The sequence below is a fragment of the Rhinolophus hipposideros genome, assembly GCF_964194185.1.
Source record: "Rhinolophus hipposideros genome assembly, chromosome: 17".
NCBI lineage: Eukaryota > Metazoa > Chordata > Mammalia > Chiroptera > Rhinolophidae > Rhinolophus > Rhinolophus hipposideros.
In genome coordinates this window covers 51145971-51168098 of record NC_138063.1, presented here as the reverse complement: position 1 = coordinate 51168098, position 22128 = coordinate 51145971, and the positions used below count along the sequence as shown (strand labels likewise).

At 36.9% G+C, this 22128-nt stretch overlaps 1 protein-coding gene across 4 annotated transcripts in view; it reads right to left on the bottom strand.

Moving 5' to 3' along the window:
* TWSG1 (twisted gastrulation BMP signaling modulator 1) overlaps positions 1–19181 on the bottom strand; it is a 59884-nt gene extending 40703 nt beyond the window's left edge. Inside the window, exons 1-2 of one of the 4 annotated variants that reach the window (XM_081079031.1) lie at positions 19053–19181; positions 16674–16830 (exon numbers count right to left, since the gene is read on the bottom strand). In XM_081079031.1, coding sequence (XP_080935157.1) covers positions 16674–16796 — 123 coding nt within the window. In that variant the 5' untranslated portion in view covers positions 16797–16830; positions 19053–19181. Of the gene's footprint in view, positions 1–16673; positions 16831–18401; positions 18856–19052 lie in introns of those variants that run through there. The other 3 variants (XM_081079030.1, XM_081079028.1, XM_081079029.1) reach the window with 3 other exon arrangements.
* Positions 19182–22128: the final 2947 nt, after the last annotated feature.

The following is a 22128-nucleotide window of genomic DNA, read 5'->3' as shown; positions in this document are numbered from 1 at the left end:
TTGCAGCTGATCTCCTGCCAGGAGGTCCCGGGGCTGGCACACTGAGTGGCCAGCTGTGGACTGAGCTGGAGCATCACCTGGCCACTTCCAAGGATGACACACCCAAAAAGGCAGACTGAGTAGGCACCAGAGCCCTGCTAAAGTATCCTGCACTGTAGGGTCAATCTGCAAAACAGCTTCTCTCCACTGTAGTCATGGCCAGGCCACACAACCAATCAGCCCAAGGTTCAATCCCTCCAACTGACATGCAAACAGCAACCAAGGCTCAACTACAATAGGAGGGCATACACAACCCACACAATGGACACACCTGAAGCTCTTGGCTCTGGTGACCAGGGAGACTGTGTCACTGGGCCCCACAGGACACCTACTACATAAAGCCATTCTACTAAGACCAGGAGACATAGATGCCCTACCTAATACATAGAAACAAACACAGGAAGGCAGCTAAAATGGGGAGACAAAGAAACATGTCCCAAATAAAAGAACAGAACAAAGCTCCAGAAAAACAACTAAATAAAATATAGAAGCAATCTACCAGATGCAGAGTTCAAAATACTGGTTATAAGACTGCTCAGTGATCTCAGGGAGACATCAACAAAGAGATAGGAAACATAAAAATAGAGATAGAAAACACAAGAAAGAACCAGTCAGAAATAAAGAATATAATAACTGAAATGAAGAATATATTAGAGGGAATCAATAGATTAGATGAAGCATAGGATCAAATCAGTGATTTAGAAGGTAGCAGAAAACACCCAAATAGAACAGCAAAAAAGAAAAAAGAATCCAAAAAATGAAGATAGCTTAAGGGGCCCTTGGGAAAACATCAAGTGTACCAACATTCGCATCATAGGAGTACCAGATGGAGAAGAGAGAGAGAGCAAGGAATTGATAACCTGCTTGAAAAAATAATGATGGAAAACTTCCCTAGCCTAGCAAAGGAAATAGATATACAAGCCCAGGTAGCATAGAGTCCCAAGATGAACCCGAAGAAGCCCACACCAAGACACATCATAATGAAAATGCCAAAGGTTAAAGACAATAAAAGACTTTTTAAAAACATTAAGAGAAAATCAGTTACTCCCCTGCAAGGGAGCTCCCATAAGACTGTCAGCTGATTTCTCAACAGAAAATTTGCAGGCCAGAAGGGACTGGCAGGAAATATTCAAAGTGATGAAAACAATGAACTATAACTAAGATTAATCTGCTCAGCAAAGCTATCATTTAGAATTGAAGGACAGATAAAGAGCTTCCCAGACAAGAAAAAGCTAAAGGAGTTCATCACCACCAAACCAATATTACAAGGAATCTTAGAGGGACTTCTTTTACACACACACACACACATAAAAGATAAAAAAATATGAATAATAAAGTGGCAATAACTACATATCTATCAACAAATACTTTAAATATAAATGGATTAAATGCTCCAACCAAAAGATAGGGTGGCTGAATGAATAAGAAAACAAGACCCTTATATATGCTGCCTACAATAGAGTCACTTCATATCAAAAGAGACACACAGACTGAAAGTGAAGGGATGGGAAAAAGATATTTTATAAAAATGGAAAAAAAATCTGGAGTAGCAATACTTACGTCAGACAAAACAGACATTAAAACAAAAGCTATTAGAAGAGCCAAAGAAGTACCCAGTAATCCGACTTTTGGGTATTTATCCAAAGAAACCCGAAACGCTACATCAAGAGGACATGTACATCCACTTGTTCATTGCAGCATTGTTTACAATGGCAGAGATGTAGAGGCAGCCTGGGTATCTGTTGATGGATGAGTGGATAGAGTAGGGGGTACATACTGGGGTGGGGGGCAAAAGAAAGTACACATTTTAAGAGATGTTATCATGTATTACTTTTCGAAGTTGAATTGAATTATGGTAGCAATGGGGAGTATGATGTTCGCTAAAAGATGGTGTTATAAAAACGAATGCTACTGTCCTTCATTGTATTACAATTTTAATACATTTTCCTTTCTTAAAATGTATAGACATTCTTTTGACACCCTCTGTATATACAATGGAATATTTCTCAGCCATGGAAGGGAATGGGTTCTTGCCATCTGTAGTGACATGGATGGACCTGGAGAGTATTGTGCTGAGTGGAGTGTGTCAGACAGCGAAAGACAGATGCAATGTGATTTCCCTTATATGTGAAATCTAAAGAACAAAATAAACAAACAAAACAGAAACAAACTCATAGATACAAAGACATTTTGATGGTTGCCAGATGGGAGGGGGTTGGGGGTTAGCAAAAAGGTGAAGGGATTAAGAAGTACAAGTCAGTAATTAAAAACTAGTCATGGAACATAAAGCATATGAAATATAATAAATAATATGGTAATAACTATGTATAGTGCCAGGTGGGTACTAGACTAGTCAGGGGATCACTTCTTAAATTATATAAATGTCTAACCACTATGCTGTACACCTGATATTAATATAAAATAATATTGAATGTTAACTGTAATTGAAAAATTAAAAAGGAGGAAAGGTGAAGTGGAGTAAGAGGTTCAAATTTCCAGGTATAAAACAAGTCATGGGGATGTAATGTACAGCATAGAAAATATAGTCAATAACACTGTGACAGTGTGGTACTGTGTCAGATGGTTGCTGCACTTATAGTGATCACTTGCTTAGGTATATAAATGTTGAATAACTATGGTGTAAACCTGAACCTAATACAATATTGTATGTTAGCTATTTTAATAAACAAATCTTGGGGGGAAAAGAAAACAGAAATTTATATTTGGGCTATCACATATTTACCAGCATGGGTATTTAGAGAGAATTTGGTGAGTTACTTAAAAAGCTTATATGAAATAAAAATCTGCCAGGATGAAAAGTTTTGAGGAAGGCTCTAATCATTTAAAATGTATTTTATTACATTTGTATTAGGAAAAACCTTGACTATGACAGAGAATTTCAATTTTTCAATGAGAGAAGACAGAGATTTTATATAAGTATTCAATCATCTTTAACATAATATCTTATTCTCCATACAACTAAGGTTGTGGTGAGATCTTTATCCTCTACGCAAAATAAATGGGGGCAGGTATTACCCATTTAAGATTAAGATTAGACTTTAATAGTAAAAATTTATTTTATGAATTCCCAAATTTCCAGGCCAGAGATGAAAACTACTAATTTGAGGAAAAATCTTATTTACATTCTGATGTTCAGTTATTGATAAATATTTCCATTCTCTGTTGCCAAGAGCTCATAGATTTGTTAGCACTGTTGCTAAAATAGGGAAACATCATCATTGAAAACATTATAGTCTAGTAGCTATCAAATGACTTAAACTTATATGATCTAGATTCAAGTCCTAGCCCATAAGCTACACCACGTAACACCAAGTTTTAGCTTATCAGTCATAAAAAGGGAATGGTATTGCTGGGTTTACCTTTATAGACTTTGGCAACCAAGTGAGATAATGGCTATCAAAATGCTTTGGTGACTCAGCAATCCCTCTCCTAGGTATTTACTAAAGAGAAATGAAAACATATGTCCACACAAAGACCCGTATGTGAAAGTAATTATCAACTTTATTCATCATCACCAAAAACTGGAAACAACCCAATGTCCATGAGCTAGTAAATGGATAAACATATTGTGGTACATTCACACAACAAACTACTACTCAGCAATACAAAGGAAAGAACTGCCTGACATAATGCAATGTCCTGGATAAACCTCAAAAGCCTTATACTAGATGAAAGAAGCCAGACAGAAACAAAAGGCTACATATTATACGATTCTATTTATATGATGTTCTAGAAAAGGTGAAAGTATTGGGACAAAAATCAAATCAGTGATAGCCAGACACTTAGGCAGCAGAGGGGGCTAGTTTTGACTACAAAGCGTCATGAGGGAACCTTAAAAGTGATAAAAATATTCCATGTATTGACTGTGGTGGCTATATGAGCATCTGTTTGTCAAAAATCACAGAACTGTAGACCTAAAAAGAGTGAACTGTAGTGTATGTAAATCATACGTCAATAAATCTGACCCCCAAAAATTCATTGGGAGGTCAGGGAATACCTTATTTCACCTCTGAAAGACCAGTATGGTACGCTATGGTCCATAAATTTATTATTTTAATAAACCAGAATTGAAAAATATAAAGCACTGTATAAATACAAGCTGGTATTAAAGAGAGCAATACAGAAGATAGTTCTTCTAACTCTGAATATATATTTCTCTATTTTATTTTTAAGCTAATACTAAACTTCTCCAAACTAATATAAATACTTTTTTTTACAAAGAAACATAAAATAAAGCCAGTGAAAAATGCAGAACACAAAAGTTGTATATATAATATAGTTGTTAAACATCATCTAAACAAAGAATAAAAACCTAGAAAGGATTATATCAAAATATTGAGTAGTCTGTGTTTGTAAAATTTAGCTATGAATGATTTACTTTCCTTTTTCTACTTCTGTGTATTCTGTCAATATTCTTTGAGTATGGAATATTTTTATAATGGCAAACATTTAATTTATTTGGGTAGTATGATGTAAGATCCAGTTTAATGTTTGTACAATTAAAAAAAATACTCAAAACACAGAGGTTCCTAAATACTAAATTAAGCAATCTCTAAATATTTATAATAGCTTGATCTAAAAAAAAACCACACAAGAATATAAGAACAAACTAATTAAGTAAATGCATAAGCATCAGTAATTAACAAAGCATTAGATTGTACCCATGGCAATCCCACTTTCACAACAACCTTTACTTACGTCAAATGGATATTTAAAAACAAATGTAAAATACAAAATATCCTCAATTAGCCTTTATTTAAAAGAATAAACATAATTATGTTAGGTTACACAAATCTAGTTTGACATATTAATACTACTCTTTAAGGAGGACATCAGGCAAACATTCAAACTGGGAACAAAAGTATCTGAGTCGAATCATATTAGCTTGTTGTTCTTTTAAATTCTGATTGGTAAACTTTTGCTCTAAAAATAATATAAACTTAAGTGAAACACTACTGAGAACAGAATTTATCCTTTTGGCTAAATAAATCAGCACACAAGTTCATGTACATATGTGAACTACCCAGACATATTGAATGGCACCCATTTCTTATATAAACCTAGTAATAAAATTTTAATCCTTACTTTACAAGTTCCCCAATGAATTTCTTTAAAATAATCCTGCTGGGGTAAGGTGGGGTTAGGTATAGATGTGACTGCATGGGTCACATGTTGGTCACTGTTAAAGCTGAGGGATAGGTTAATGGAGGGTTATTTTATTATTTATTCTTTTTATTTTATATTTGAAAATTTCTCCCTATTTATATTTGAAAATCTCCACACGTCCCAATGAAATCTTCATTTTTGTTTTAATATAATAATTCAACAGAGGAAACAGCCAGTGAAAAAAAATTGTAGTCTCCACTTACAAATTTGGCAGCTATTCTAACTGCATTAAACATTTGAAGGGAAACAATGACTTATTCTTCCCTTAAATTACATCAGGCCTCACTCATTACTTTTGGACATTAATTTCAGAGATTTTCATGAGGTGCTAACTGAAGCAAAACAGGACAAAAATGAGTTAGAGTCACAATTTTTAAGAGCAGGGATGTATAATGAAGAGGAAAAAAACACTGTAAGAAAATAAGGTAATGTTTGTAAGAGGAAACACTGTATGTTGTAAACCAAAATATTACTAGTATAGTAACAAATCAAGATAACTAGCAAGAAACTAATGTAGAAATTAGCACTGATTAAGGAAAAAGGAAGAGAGTTAATGTTTTAGTTTACTGTGATTAAGAAAGCCCTGAAATAATCTGAACTATTTATACTTTTAAGATAAAATACACTTTAAAAATTAGAATTATTAATAAAAACTATTCTGAAATCCCAACTTATTTCAGGAAATCTAAGATTTATTTAACAGTTAAATCAGTTTTTAGAATAGAAAAGCAGACTGTTGATTTAGTACATAAAAGTGCTAAATAACTATTCCGATAACCAATAAAGTGCTAAAATAATGCATCAACAATCTCTGAACCTAAATTTTAATATTTTCATGAACTATAATATTTATATCATTTTAAATATGACCATAAATATAGCCAACTACTCACAAACCAATAAGGGTTTTTTTAGTTCTTAATACAAAATGGGTCTTGAGATTTCTGGGGTAAAAGCATAATATTGATCCAAATTTTAAATGTTATTTTCACAAAGTAGAAGAAAAAAACTAGAAAGATCCTGTTAAAAGCAAAATCCTATGTTACCATTTTCCCCCCTAAAATAGGACAACTAAACCACTCATTATATGAGCAAGGGAATACACCAAAATGACAATTTTATTTTCTTCGTGTTTAAAGTTAGATTTCTTTCCTGTCAGAAACAGAAAATAAATATTTATATAGGGACCACCCTTATGCATAGCAACTTGCAGGAGTGGCAGGAATGACTGTGCTGCCTTGCTGGTAAAAAATATTTACATAACTATGAGCTTCCAGGGAAATTTTTTTATACTTAGTTATTCATGAGTTGCAGAGGGCTCAACATAAACAAATGTTCTAACTTATCCTCATAGCACATCATTTCAACACTACAGATGTTCCAAACCAAACCAAAATAACAAAAAGAAAATTCCCTCTAAAAGGGAAGTAATATCTTTCTTTAAACTTCTATATAGCATTGCTTAAAGCACTTCTCTCCCACATTCACTTCTGTACATGTTCTTCTTCTGTAAATTTAAGGTGAAAAGCTATTATTGTCATCTAAAATGTCAATGTGCCTTGTATTTTGTTGAATATGAAAGCAGGATTTTAATAACTTAGTATGTGTAGCAATTCTTGGCACATGAAACATAAATACTCAACCTGTTCTTCAACTGAGGAGAACAGGAATAAAAGAGGGCATTAAAGTTCAAGTTTCTATCAGACCAGTCAAACTACCCTCCACACTAGAGCAAAAAGACAAGAACCAGGCCATCTATTGACCATCCACCCACTCCAACCACAGCAAGAAAACTAACCAATCAAAACAAACAAGTCAAAAACTTCTCTTTAGGAAAATGATCAGCTTCTGAGCAGATAACACATTTCCAGCATGAAAGGTCTCCTTGCCCCTCAAGTGAAACCCTCTAGTCTGTGTATGTCAGGCCTGCAGAGATACAGTCTCCGAACAAACTTTGAATTCCTCATTCTTAACTATAATGGACAACTTAAGTAATACTATACATTTGAGGAAGGGCTGCTACATGAAAGAGACATAAATTAAGAGCTAATATTGAAAGAAAAGACAAATCCAGGTAATAGAATTGGGGGTAGGGTGTGTGGGGTGGGGTGTGGATACACACACTTTCACCTACACCAATAAAACTTCCAATAGGTACCCTCAGAAATAGCTGAGAAAATAGTGCATTGAAAAACAAGTAAAAGTGTTAATATAAAGAAATTAACAAGCAGAAAATAAGAGCTCCTAAAATTTAAAAGTTATTGCTAAAATTGAAAAACTCAATAGGAAGGGTTCAAAGGTAAAACAAATCTCCAAGAAAGCAGAATAAGAAGGTGAAAACAGATTTAAGATCTACCACACTATATAAAAGCAAGAAACAATCTGAAAATGAAATAAAGACAACAATTCCATTTATAACAGCATAAAGAATAAAATGCCTATGAATAAATTTAACAAAAGCGTATACTGAAAACTACAAAATATTGTGGAAAGAAATAACAAACATCTAGATAAAAGGAAAGACATTCCATGGTCATGAATCAGAAGAGTTAATACTGTTAAGATGGCAATACTTCCCAAATTGAGCTAAGGGTTCAATGCAATCCCTATCAAAATTCTAGCTGGCAATACCAAAGGCACAATCCATGGAAGAAAAAATAGATAGGTTGGACTTCATCAAAATTAGAAACTTCTGCTCTGCAAAAGACATTATCAAGAGAGGAGAAGACAAGCCACAGACTAGGAGAAAATATTTGCAAAAGAATTGTCTGATAAAGGACTGTTGTTATACAAAATATACAAAGAACTCTTAAAACTCAACAGTGAGAAAACGAACAACTCAATTTAAAAATGGGCTAAAGATACAAGCAAAATACCTCACCACAGATGATATACATATGGCAAATAAAGCATATGAAAAAATGCTCAACATCATGTCATTAGGGAATTACAAATTAAAACAACAATGACATAGCAATAGATACTTATTAGAATGGCTAAAATTCAAAACAATAACAACATCAAATGTTGACGAGGATGTGGAGCAACAGGAACTCTCATTCATTGCTGGTGGGAATGCAAAATACACTGCCATTTTGGAAGGTAGTTTGGCAGTTTCTTACCAAAATAAACACTCTTTGCATATGATCCAGCAATTGTGCTCTTTGGTATTTACTGAAATGAGCTAAGCTATGTCCACACAAAAACCTGTCCACGGATGTTTGTAGCAGTTTTATTTTCAATTGCCAACACTTGGAAGCAATTGAGATGTACCTTAATAAGTGAATGACAAACAAATTATGGTACATCTATAAAATGGAATATAAATCAGCAATAGAAATAAGCTATCATGCCAAAAAATAAAAAATAAAAGACAGGAAGGAACGATAAATGCATATTGTTAAGTGAAAGAAGCCAGCCTAGAAGGGCTACATACTATGTAATTCCAACTATATGACATACTGAAAAGAGCAAAACTATAGAGACAGTAAAAAAGATGAGTGGTTACCAGGGGCTTGGCCTGGGGGGCCGGGGGAAGGGAGGAAGAAGGGCCAGGTGGGGAAGCACAGAGGATTTTTAGGGCAATGAAACTATTCTGGTCACAATCTAATGGCAGATACGACATTATGCATTTGTCAAAACCCATAGAATTGTACAAGACAAACAGTTAACCCTAATGTATGTAAACTGTGGGCTTTAGTTAATAATAGTGTGTCGATATTTGTTCATCAATTGTAACAAATGTACCATCTAATACATGATGTTAATAACAAGGAAAACAGTGGGTGTGTGTAGGGGAAAGGAATATATGGAATCTTTCTGTACCTTCTTCTCCATTTTTCTGTAAACCTAAATAAAACTACTCCAAAAAATAAAATCTATTATAAAAAAAAATCTTAGCTGGCTTTATTGGCGCAATTGACAAGCTGATTCTAAAATTCACATGGTAATGCAAGGGATCGCAAACAATCAAAACAATCTTGAAAAAGAACAAAATTGGAAAACTCATACTTCCTGATTTCAAAACACCACAAAGCTACAATAATCAAGACAATGTGGTACTGGTGTAAAGATAGACATATAGATCAATGAATAAAATTGAAAGTCCAGGAATAGACTCTAACATTTAAGGTCATATTATTTCAACAAAGATGCCAAGATAATTCAATGGGGAAAAAAATAGTCTTTTCAACAAATAGTGCTGGGACAACTGGATATCTATATGCAAGAGAATGAAGTTGGACCTCTACCTCACACTATACACAAAAACAATCAACAAAATAAATCATAAATCATAGACCTAAATATAACAGCTAAAACTACAAAATTCTTAGAAGAAAAATATTCAAGTAGATCTTTGTGACCTTGAGTTAGGCAATGGTTTCTTAGCTACACCACCAAATGCATAGATGACAAAAGAAAAAAATAAATTAGACCAAATCAAAATTTTAAACTTTCCTGTTGCAAATGATACCATCAAGAAAGTGAAAAGATAGAACACAGAAGGAGAGAAATTATTTGCAAGTCATATCTATGATAAGGGACTTGTACCCAGAATATATAAAGAACTGTAACTCAACAGTAAAAAGACAAATAAACCAATTTAAAAAATGGGCACAGATTCTGAATAGACATTTCTCTAAAGAAGATATGTGAATGGCCAATTAGCACATGAAAAGATGCTCAGCATCATTAATCATTAAAAAAATGCAAATCAAAACCACTTCAGGGCCAGCCCGGTGGCTCAAGCAGTTAGAGCTCCGTACTCCTAACTCCGAAGGCTGCCGCCGGTTCGATTCCCACATGGGCCAGTGGGCTCTCAACCACAAGGTTGCCAGTTCAATTCCTGGAGTCCTGCAAGGGATGGTGGGCAGCGCCCCGGGCAACTAAGATTGAACACGGCACCTTGAGCTGAGCTGCCGCTGAGCTCCCAGATGGCTCAGTTGGATGGAGCGCGTCCTCTCAACCACAAGGTTGCCGGTTCGACTCCCGTAAGGGATGGTGGGCTCTGCCCCCTGCAACTAGCAACGGCAACTGGACCTGGAGCTGAGCTGCGCCCTCCACAACTAAGACTGAAAGGACAACTTGAAGTTGAATGGCACCCTCCACAAGTAGGATTGAAAGGACAACAACTTGACTTGGGGAAAGAAAAACAAAAGTCCTGGAAGTACCCACTGTTCTCCAAAAAAGTCCTGTTCCCCTTCCCCAATAAAATCTTAGAAAAAAACCAAACACTTCATACCCACTAAGATGGCTATAATAAAAAAGATAATAACAAGTGCTGGTGAGGATGGAGAGAAATTGCAACCCTCAAACACTGGTGGTGGGAATGTATGTAGTAACTTCAGAAAATACTTTAGCAGTTTCTCAAAATCTTAAACACAGAAAACATGACTCAGCAATTCCACTCCTAGGTATACTCGTATACCGAAAAAAATGAAAACATGTCCACATAAAACCATATACACTAATATTCAAAGCAGCATTATTCACCATAGCCAAAAAGTAGGAATAATCTAAATATCCATCGACTGATGAATAGATAAACTAAATGCAGAATATCAATAGAGTAGACATTATTTGACCATAAAAGAATGAAGTACTGATACATACTATAACATGGATGAATCATGAAAGCATTATGCTCAATAATATAAGCCAGACATAAAAGACAACATATTGTATGATTCCATTCATATTAAACGTACAGAATAGGCATGTAAAGAGATAGAAAGTAGATTTCCTAGAGGTGGGGAGGAAGAAATGGGGAGTGACTGCCAATGGGTATAACATTTTTTTTTTAGGGTAAGGGAAGTGTTCTAAAATTAGATTGTGGTGATAGTTACATAACTCTGTGAATACACTAACCACCATTGAATTACACATTTAAATGGTGAAATTTATAGTATTAGAATTATGTATCTCAAGAAAGCTGTTTTTAAAAATCTAAAACATATACAGCATCCATCATAGACTCATACAAATCAGAATTCCAAAAGGAAAGGAGGATATTACATATAAAAATAATAACAAAAGAGAATATTCCAGTCTTCAGCTTAAAATAAATCCCTCCTCCCAAAAAAGAGTTACAAAGCTGGCACAGAAAGACTCAAACCAAGGATAAGGAGATAAAACCAAGTTTCCTGACAGAGAAAGAAACTAACAAAGTCACCTACGAAGAATAAAAAACAGATTGGCATCAGACTTCTTACCAGCAATATGGAATGCCAGTAGTAAGAAGACATTTGAGAAATGTCTTCAAATTTCCCAAGGAAAAGATTTTAACATATAATTCTATATCCAGGCAAATCACCAATCAGGTATAAAGTGAGAACAAATACATTTTCAAGATAGGCAGGACCCATAAAGTTCACTTTCAATACTGCCTTTCATAGAAGATACTTTTAAGGCATGTTACAACAAAAATGAATAAATTAAGAAAGAACAAGATATGGAATCAAAGTAATAATGGAACCAATTTAGGGAATTAACAACAGGAATGAACTATAGAACAGCTTGGATGAAACCTAGGGGAAAAACTGACTAAGAATTAAAACAATATAAGGTGTTAATGACTGATGATGCAAAATCAAGAAAGACAACTAGAAACTCAAGAAAAACAGTCATTCAAAAAAGGAAATGTAATCAGTAAGTACCCTATGTGACTGACTATACAGTCAATAATATATAATCATTACAATTTTATTGTCAGTTTTAGAATATACCTGTATATAAAGCATGGAAGACTCAAATACAGTTACAAAACAGAGATAAGGTTAATAATATTTACTGACAGAGCACCTATGTTCTAGGAACTAATCTAAGTACTTTACACCGAATCCTCACAATAACCACACACAGTAGGTATGGTTATATCCCTATTTTATAGATGAGGAAACTGAGGCATTGAAAGACTAACTTGCCCACGGTCATATAGCTAATACATGGCAGAACTGGATTCAAATTCAAACAGTCTGGTTCCAGAATTCATGCTCTTAACCATTACACTACATTGCCCCTCAAAACATAGATTGTTATCAAGCTTAACAATATAAAAGTATAGGTTACACACCATTCCCCACAGACTTCAATACAGTCCATCAGAAGTCCCTCCAAAAGCAGAAAATTGGTGGGCAGTATTCACAAATGCAAGGAAACTAAGTTCCTTGCTTTCTATGATATTAAGTATGGCAATCAGTGGTATTTTCACACGCTATCCCAAGACTGTTTGGAGCCCTCCCTTTTCTAGATCCCTAAAGAAATGCATGGTTCTTCTTAAAACTTAATTATATTCTGTCTACTGATAAAAATAAATACAAAATAAAAAATAAATTAAAAGGAAAGAGTAGAGCTACTAATATTCTCTTCTATCAGGAATCAAGAGATAGTGTTTCTAGATGATAGAACAAAACAGAAAGGTTTAACTATATTTTAGAAATTGAAAAGGTAACCAAGAGAGAAACTAAAAACAGTGAAACAATATGGCACAGGAGGAGTGGGGGAAGAGAGGTTGGTAAGTGAGTTATATCCTAATCTAACAAAGAAAGGTAGTTTTAAATACATAATATCTAGAATTTATAAATCAAGAAATAGTAATATAAGCATATTATTATCAATATGGCTAAAAAAATCACTAAAAGAAGTAAAAAATGGAAGCAGTTACTAGATCAAAAGTGGTTCTCCCTGGGTAACAGAATGAGGAGTAGGGAGAATTACTCAAGGGATTTTTATTTTTCATTATGTACTCTTCTAACAATTTGCCTTTTTAAAAAGAGGACTTTATCACTCTAGTTTTTTAAAAAAATACTTAATACATAATAGTTGGTTTCTTTCTTTAGAACCTCATAGAACTAGAAGGAAACTTTGAGATCACCTAGCCAGCCAATTCATTTTACAGTAAAGATGTGGCAGACCATGTTTTCCAAAGATGGCCACACCACTATATCCCATCCACATGCTCTTTTTTTTAGCATGATACCAATGCTCCTCCATCAGAGGTGAGGCCTATGTTTCCACTTGAATCGGGCTGGCCTATGACTATGGCAGAAATAACACCATAACCTTTAAGGTGAGGCCATGAAAGGCAATAGAGTTTCTCCCAGCTCTCTTTCATAAGACACTTATCTTGGAAGTTCTGAGCGAGCCAACGTGTAAGAAATCTGACTAGTCTTAAGCCAGCACGCTGGAGAGGTCAAATAGAGACTACTGAGACAAGGAGAGTGGGAGGAAGGAAGGGAGGGAGAGAGGAAGGGGTGGGAGGCAGAGAGAGAATCTTCCTGGCACAGATGTTAGACTTATTAATGAGCCTTCAGATTTATGATGTCCAACAGCGCAGCCACTAGTTACATGTAGCTATTTAAATTAAAATTAATTAAAATTAACTAAAACTTTAAAATCTGTTTTTCAATCACACAGTCCTATTTCAAGTACTCAGCAGCTACATGTGGCTAGTTTCTACTGCACTAGCCACAGGGCAGATGTAGACCATTTCTATCATCATAGAAAGTTCTAATGATACATGTGCTCCAATGTTCACTGCAGTTTTATTTACAGTGGCCAAAACATGGAAACCAAAATGTCCTTCGATAGATGAATAGATAAAGAAGATGTGGTATATATACACAATGGAATACTATTCGGCAGTAAGAAAAGATGAAATAGGACCACTTGTGACAACATGGATGGATCTTGAGATTATTATGCTGAACGAAATAAATCATACAGAAAAAGTCGAGAATCATTATGATTTCACTAGTATGTGGGATATAAAACTAAAACAACAAAGGAACAAGGCAAACAAAAAAGAAACAAAAACTCATAGATACAGACAATAGTTTAGTGGTTACCAGAGGGTAAGGGGGGGATGAGGGTGGTAGATGAGGGTAAAAGGAATCAAATATATGGTGATGGAAGGAGAACTGACTCTGGGTGGTGAACACACAATGTGATATATAGATGATGTAATACAGAATTGTACACCTGAAATCTATGTAATTTTACTAACAATTGTCACCTCAATAAACTTTAATTAAAAAAAAGAAAGACAATTCTAATCCACAGTGTAGCTTCGTATAATTCCAGTCCCCTACCTTCAAGCTATCTAGCTAATGCTGTATGATATCAATACATGGGCAAAATTAATGTTGTTGTTTTCAGCCATTGATATTTGGGGTGATTTGTTACATAGCTAAAGTGAGAGTAATACTAAGGAAAGTAAAGCTTAGAATGTGAAATAATCTGCTGCAGTCTGAAGTCCGGAAAGCCAATCAAATAGAACTAATCACATTTCATTTCAATGTCCAATAAGTGTTTGCGAATAAACAAACAAGAAAATTCTCAATACTGGAGCCCTTGATATTTTTAACCTAAAATACTTTACCACTATGCACCAGAAGAGTTATCTCTACTACTCCAGAAAAAAATTTGATGATTTTTGGCTCTGAAGGAACAACAGGAATCAGAAGTGTTAGCATCAGTAAATTAGTGGGAATAAAATAAAATAAAACAAACCTACCAAGTCCTAGCTTTTTTCCAACGAGTTTACTAGAATTGCCATTTAACAGGTGAAGTTTCACTTAATTTTCCAGTTTTTACACTTATATAGTATTCTTTTACTTTTTGAAGTATTTTGGAAGTATTACAAATTTTTAAAATAAAAAGCAAAACAAACAAACCTTTGAAAGTGTTTATCAATATTAACCAAAAGCTTTTTTTTTTAAATACTTTCTTACCAAGCAAGGATATTTAAATAAAATCTAATTTTTCATTATTTGAACTAATGGAAATTATAGACTTGAAGAGTCAAAAAACAATTTGGAATTTAAGTGAATTTCCACCTAAACATGAATATAGCAATTGTTATGATATTTTATTTATATTAATGAATAGTGAAGCTACATTGAAACAACCTGGGAAGTGGCCCAGAGTCCCCATCTGACTACAGCACAAAGCTGGACTTTATGTGAAGGCTATAAAATTTTCAGCTAGCACAAGCCTAAACAGACATGCCAATTCAAAACTTTCATGTAGAAAATTAAATGATATTGAATAGTTACTGTTAATTTTTACATTGCTAACAGCTATGTTTTAAAGAGCTCTTCTCTTTAAGAAACAGATATTAGAATTATGATAAAATAGTATCAGGGATTTGTTTGAAATGAAAACAGCTGGGTGGTCAGTGTAGGGCAATATAGATAAAACAAAGGTAGCCATGAGTTAATGACTGCTGTAACTACTATTCATTATACTCTTGTCTCTTCTATTTGTGCTTGAAAATGTCCACAGTAAAAAACAAAATTAAAAAAAAAGAAACCAATCAACCGAAAAACTTCTCTTGTTAAATATTTTGGTTTGAAATGCAAAGTAAGAGTAAACAGTATGAGATAGTGGCACACTACACTCATGTAAAGGTCAGTCTTCCTAGAATTTCAACTATTAATGAGGACAAAAATGTTAGAAATAAGCACAAAATGCCTCTGATCTATTAAAATCATTATCACTTCTCATACATAAACACAATTGCTCTCTTTTCAGGATTACAGCCAAGAGGTAGCTAACTCATACTTACACAGGTAGAATTCTAGTATGTGTGGTTACTGAATTTCTTAGCCAACAGCCAGTAACTAGAAGGGAGGCTAATAAATACAGACAAACAAAGGGCACAACACTGCTGATGGTCCAACAGGATAGAAAAGAGAGAACAACTATAAAAGACATAAAGTTCACTGCTAATTAACACAACTTTTTGAAGCGTGATAACCAGTATGATTAGTGGAAACGCCATAGGCTTTGGAGTCAAATACAAAGCACATTCCAAAGCCAATTACTTCATCTCACTATCCTTTTCAGAAAAATGACAGTGGTAGCTAGCTACATTACTGCCTTGATGATTGAAAAAGATAACTGTCAAGTATCTCAGAAGCAGATTCTCTAATCCCAGTTAATTTGCCTGCAACCTTGTGAGAAACCCTGAGCCAAAACCACCCAGCTCAACTGCTTTCAGATTCTTAACTCTCAGAAAGTGCATGAAATAATAAATGTTTACTACATTAAGTTGCTATATTTGGGGGTAATGTCTTACACAGAACAGACAACTAACAAATTATATTTAGGGTACAATTTGTCTAATATTTGACAAGCTAATTCTTTTTCTATAGTTACTGAGCCTCTTTGCTACATAAATTATATTATACAAGGGAACCCTTTAATTCACCTGAACAGAATGTTCATCATCTTGTAATGGCAGGTTTATATGATAGATATTATTTTCAGTACTGAACTTCTTGAACCTGACCTTGGTTGTATGCAAGAGAACTATGGGGCAAAAACGCAGAACAATGTGTCACGGTTCAGTAACTAAGGCCCCGACCTAATACGCAGTATTATATATACACTCTATATCTGCTCTACAATATATTTTAATATTAATAAAAAGTACTCAGTCCTACCTGAATGAGGCATTTGCTCACATCACTAGCACAGAGTGCTTTGTTACAACTCAGTGACACAGGGACCGATGTCAGGAACACCAGGATGGCTAGAGGAAGCATAACAACAAAATGTGACTTCATGTTTCTTCAAAGACAATCAGTAACTCCCAGGAAGCTAAACAAACAAACAAACAAACAAACAAACAAACACCTTTAATTCAAAGGCAAGTGCTAGAGTAAAAACAAATACAAAAATAAAAAACAAAACAAATAAACTAAGGTTGACTGTGTTAAAAACTTTTGAGTAATCATTGAAAGACTACTCAATGAAAGCTTAAACATGCAAAAAACCCCCTATAATTTTATATAGTAATGTCTTGTTGGCCATCCTCAAAGATCTAGAATACTGAAATTTCTCAGACTGTTCAACTTTAGTTTTTGGCCCATTATTCAACTTTAAGCCTGTATAAAAACTATTAATATTGTATTGTAATTTGAAAACATTTAACAATATTTTAATTTTTAGAATTAAAACAAAATTTTAAAATGCAAATTATTCTAGTGATGATGACTATCTCATTGTCTCTTAACATAATGACTCAGAATGAAGCAGCTCAAAGAAAGGAGTTGACAGTCATTCCTTAAATAATTTAGCAAACAACAAAGGGGATAGTAAATTATTAACTGCATTAAGAACTCTTACTAGACTGTGAAGATACTCTTTTGATTCTATACCACATGTACCATAGATTCTTCAAAGAATTAAGAAGATATTACAGTTTAAATAGAAAAAGGAAAAAAAAAAAGACCAGCACAAATTTCGACAGTGGCTAAAAAACCAACATGGCTATTAAACTTTTAAAAAAGAGAAGATAAACTTCTTGGGATTAAAACACACCCCTAAAATAAAATTAATTAAAATAAATAACTACTGATGTACAGAGATGCGTTTATGGAGCCTCTGTACTTTTACACTATTTTCTAAGTACAATAATGCAAAAAAACAGTAAGATGGTGAAAAGAAGAAAGGGCTTTGTACACAGTGTGACTCAATTTTTAAAGAGAAAGCCCTGGCTTGTTACCGGGGCCCACAAAGTTTCCCTAAAGACCGTTAGTCACCCAATTATCTAATTTATTTAACAACACAAACCAAGTAGGATGATTTTTGGAGCCACCAGTACGTATTTCTGGAGGCCAAGGAAGGTATTTGAAAACTGATTTTTCCAGAACTAGTTTCCAGGACCCAGAATGGGATTTTTTTCCCCTTCTCTTACAGTTGTCTTCATCTTACTCCCAAAATCTTACTGAAAAAACATTCACGTAAATAGGGCATGTACAAAGCAGGTAACAGAATTAAAGAGCTTCTTGTTCCTTTCTAAGGAGTTAAGAACAATAGCGCATCAAATCTGTTTTCGTACAGTGACCAGTTTCTCAGGCTCCGGCAGCCCCTGTGTGATCCCGAGCGAGGTGGCACTGACAGCGCCTCTGCACCGCTGGGCCGAGACCCTGCCGTCCCGTCAGGAGGCCGAGGCCAGCGCAGCCCTTCGGCCCCAGCTCACCGACTCGCGCCGACCAGGGCAGGGCAGGCCAGGACCGCGGGCACTGGCGATTCAGGGAGGGGGCAGCTGGGGTGCCGCCGGCTCGCGGCCGGGGCCCACCCCGGCGTCCGGGGCCCACCCCGGCGTCCGGGGCCCACCCCGGCGTCCGGGGCCCACCCCGGCCTGCCTGCCCGCGCCCAGCACCCACCGGCGGCGGTACCCCAACTCTGTCCTTGGCGGAGGCGACGCTCAGGCTGCGAGCTGGCCGCTCCGCTTCTCCCGGCTCCCGAGCAGCCCGCCTCGGCTTCCCCAGGCCCGAGCTCGGGGCCAGCCCCGCGCGCCTGCAGAAGCTGCCCCGGCCCGCTCCCGCTCACCGTGAGCCGCGGCACCGCGAGGCCGCCGGGCCCTGCTTCCCCGGCGGGTCGGCCGAACCCGTAGCGTGCCTCGGGGCTGTGCGAGGGAGGCAGGCCGCGCCCCCGCGCAGTCCCTCCGCGCGGCTCCGCGAGCCTCGCGCACCTTAAAGAGACAGGCCCGCCGGCCGCGCTCCCCGCCGGCTCCCGCTCCCCGCTGCCCCCTTTCTCTCCGCCTCGCTTCAGCTCCCCGCCGCCGTCAGCTCCCGCCAGGAGGCGTCTCTCACTCCCGGGACGCTCCTGTCAGCGTCCCCCCCACCCCCACCCCCGCCCTCCACCCCCGGCCCCCCCCCGCCACCGCGCCCACCAGGCCATGGCCCCGCCCCCACCGCCCCCGGTCCGGCCCCCACGGAGGCCCGACCCTCAGGGCCACACCCACCCCGGCGCCCACGAGAGCTTTCCCTCAGCCCCCTCCCCTTCCCGCACGGCCGGGTCCCCTGCCATCCTACCTCAGGCTCCAGCCAGCGCTCCGGTCGGGCCCGTTCTCTGGGCTTATCATGTGCTCGTCACCGAACTCAGATGTGACGTGCACGGGCTGATGGAATCCGCTCAGCAAGCCTGTGACGGGGCTGTTATATGCCCAGTGATGGGGATACAAGACTGAGGCACTGAGTGCTCCAGTAGCCCAGACCGTGACCCAGGACAGCTGACATTTGAATCCGTGTTATTTGACGTCGGAGGCCGGATTTATTAAAATACAGGTTTCTGAGATTTGCCTCAGACCGACTGAATAAGGATCCATCCCCAAGAGTAGAGCCTTCTTTCAGCAGTTCACTAAAATCTGCTGCGCCCTTGGTAAGTGACTTGCACTGTGCTTAGCTTTGGAAATGGAAGGAGACGCCGTGGGAGCTAGCGCCCAAGGAACTCACTGGCCTGTGGTGAGGATGGACAGACAGTTGGACAAATGGCCACAGCGCACCACCCCAAGCCTCTGTCGGAGAGGGCTGCCGAAGCATGCAAGGCCCGCACTCATTTCAGCCTGTATTTTGGAAAAATGAATTCATTCCACCAACAGGTAGCGTGTAGATAAAGGCAATTTGGAATTGCACTTAGTTCTTTCCCACAACCCTAGGAATTTGCTATTTAAAAAGATTCCACAGTGATTAAGTTGGAGCCCATTGGGCTACATGATCCACAAGGTATTTTCCCCTTGGAAATAGTGACCTAGTGCTAGTAAAGCTAGTAGGAGTCTTACATGCCTTGCATTCCTCTTTGCTGATTGGAAGAAAACAGAAAGAATGGAAAGAATTAATTGGCTGAATGGGTGGATTGCATTATTGATGTTAGTCTATTTTTGTACAAGTAAATAAGTATACATCTTAAAAATCATCCCTGAAATATTATTCTAAAGAAATAATTGAGTGTATACAAATTAACTTGAAGGATCTTGCATTATGAACTGAATGAATTACCATATTCCAGTGCAATGGACTAAATCAGCTATTAAAAAATGACATTGTAGATAAGAGGCTCTCAAACGCTTTGGTCTCAGAATCCCTGCTTTTGAAAATAATTGAGGGCTCCAAAGAGCTTTAGTTGATGCGTGCTACATCTATCAAACTTTTGAAATTAAAACAGATATTTAAGAAATATTTATTCTTTCTTTCATTTAAAACAGACTCCATTTTATGGTAACATGAATAACATATTTTATAAAAAATAAGTATATACTCTAAAACAAAAAAGAAATAGTGAGAAGAGTGGCATTGTTTTACATTTGTGTTATTCTCTTTAATGTTAAACTTAATGGAAGGCAGCTGGATTTTCATATCTGCTTCTGCATTCAAACCGTTGCAGTATCATATATTATGTAGCTTCTAGGAAACGACTCCATACTTGTGAGAGAAGAATGAAAATGACAAATAATGTATTAGAATTAAAATAAAAATAGTTTCGCGCTCATGACCTCCCTGAAAAGGTCTTGGGATCCCCAGGGTCTCCAGATCACATTTTGAGAATTAATGTTGCAGATGCATATTGTTGACATGGAAGGATATTATTCATAATATATCCAATTTTAAAGTTATGTGTATATTTTAGAATTAATATTAAAAATTGTGTATACATTACAGTTATTTTAAAAGACCCGGAAAGACAACCATGGTGTTAGCCGTGGTTATCTCTTGGTGAGATTATGAGTGATTTTTGTTGTTGCTGTTTTTTCTTTCTGTTTGTCTGCATTTTTTGATGTCTTTCCTTGTATTACTTTGGTAATAAGAAAAAATATACCGTTATTTTTAATTTAAAGATTCTCTTTGACATACCCTAGACTGTCAAATGGTGGTGGAACTTCCAGGTGAATATCAAGTGTTCCCTGGATTTTTTTTGGCAGTTTGGGAATCAGAGCTGCAGAGGTTACTGTAGTGTTATTTTACCAGAAGACTTCATGATCAGTGCAACAAAGCCTCTTAGTAGGGTTTGACGAAAAGGTCAAATGTCACTGATTCACCTAACCTTTAATCAGATATAGGGTTCAGACTGTTGATATAAGAAGCTCCAAACCTGTAGAGGTTTTTTACGAGTTTATTTGAGCCAAACTGAGGACATCGCTGGGAAGCAAGATCTCAAATACTCCAGAGAATGACACTTTTGTAGTTTCTTTTATACATTTGGAATTAAGAAGGGAACATAAAGAAATTACATGAAGATTGGAGAAAGCAAGGTACAGGATCGTCCCTTGGGGGTGGTTACGCCTTCCAGGGGTCTGAAAAAGAGAATTACTTGTGGCATTTCAAAGGTGTCACAAGAACAATGGACAGAGCTTGCTTAAGGCAAAAATAACCTTTTACTAGAGAAGTTATATACCTGAGGTTTGACTACTCACCATGATCTGCTCAAGTAGCAATTTATGACCAGATCACCCTGTAAGGTTACTTTCAGTTAGATTTATTATAGTATCCCTTTTTTGTTCACAAGACTCAGCCAACTACAGTAAGGTTTTGTATTAGTTTCCCACTGTGGTGGTAACAAATTACTGCAAATTCACTGCTGTAAAACAACACAAATGTATTATCTTACAGTTGTGGAGGTCAGAAGTCCTAAAGTCAGAGTATCAGAAAGGCTGTATTCTTTCTGGAGACTCTAGGGAAGAATCCATTGCCTTGCTTTTCTAGCTTCTAAAAGCCAACTGCAATACTTGTCATGTTACTGTAGGCAAAAGAATAGGGCTGCAAGGGAAAGGGGAGAGAAGGAAGGAGGAGGCGAGGCTAGCTATTAAGAATGAGGCGAGGCCAGCTGTTAAGGAGGAGACAAGATCAGCAGTTAAGGAAAAAGCCCACTACAATCCAGCCAGGACTGGATTTTGGCAGCCAATAGAGGATCCAGGACGCCATCTTGCCACTTTAGGGAAACTTTTGCTGATTATAATGGATTATAATATTAGCATGACAGCCAAAAAAAAAAAAAAAAAATCTCCACCCCTGTCTTGCCATGACAGTCCCAAGAGAGCCAAATAGGGACAAAAATGCCCCATCCCAACAGGAAGGAGTGGTGAGCAAGGAGCCGCCTAGGAAGGCCTACACCACC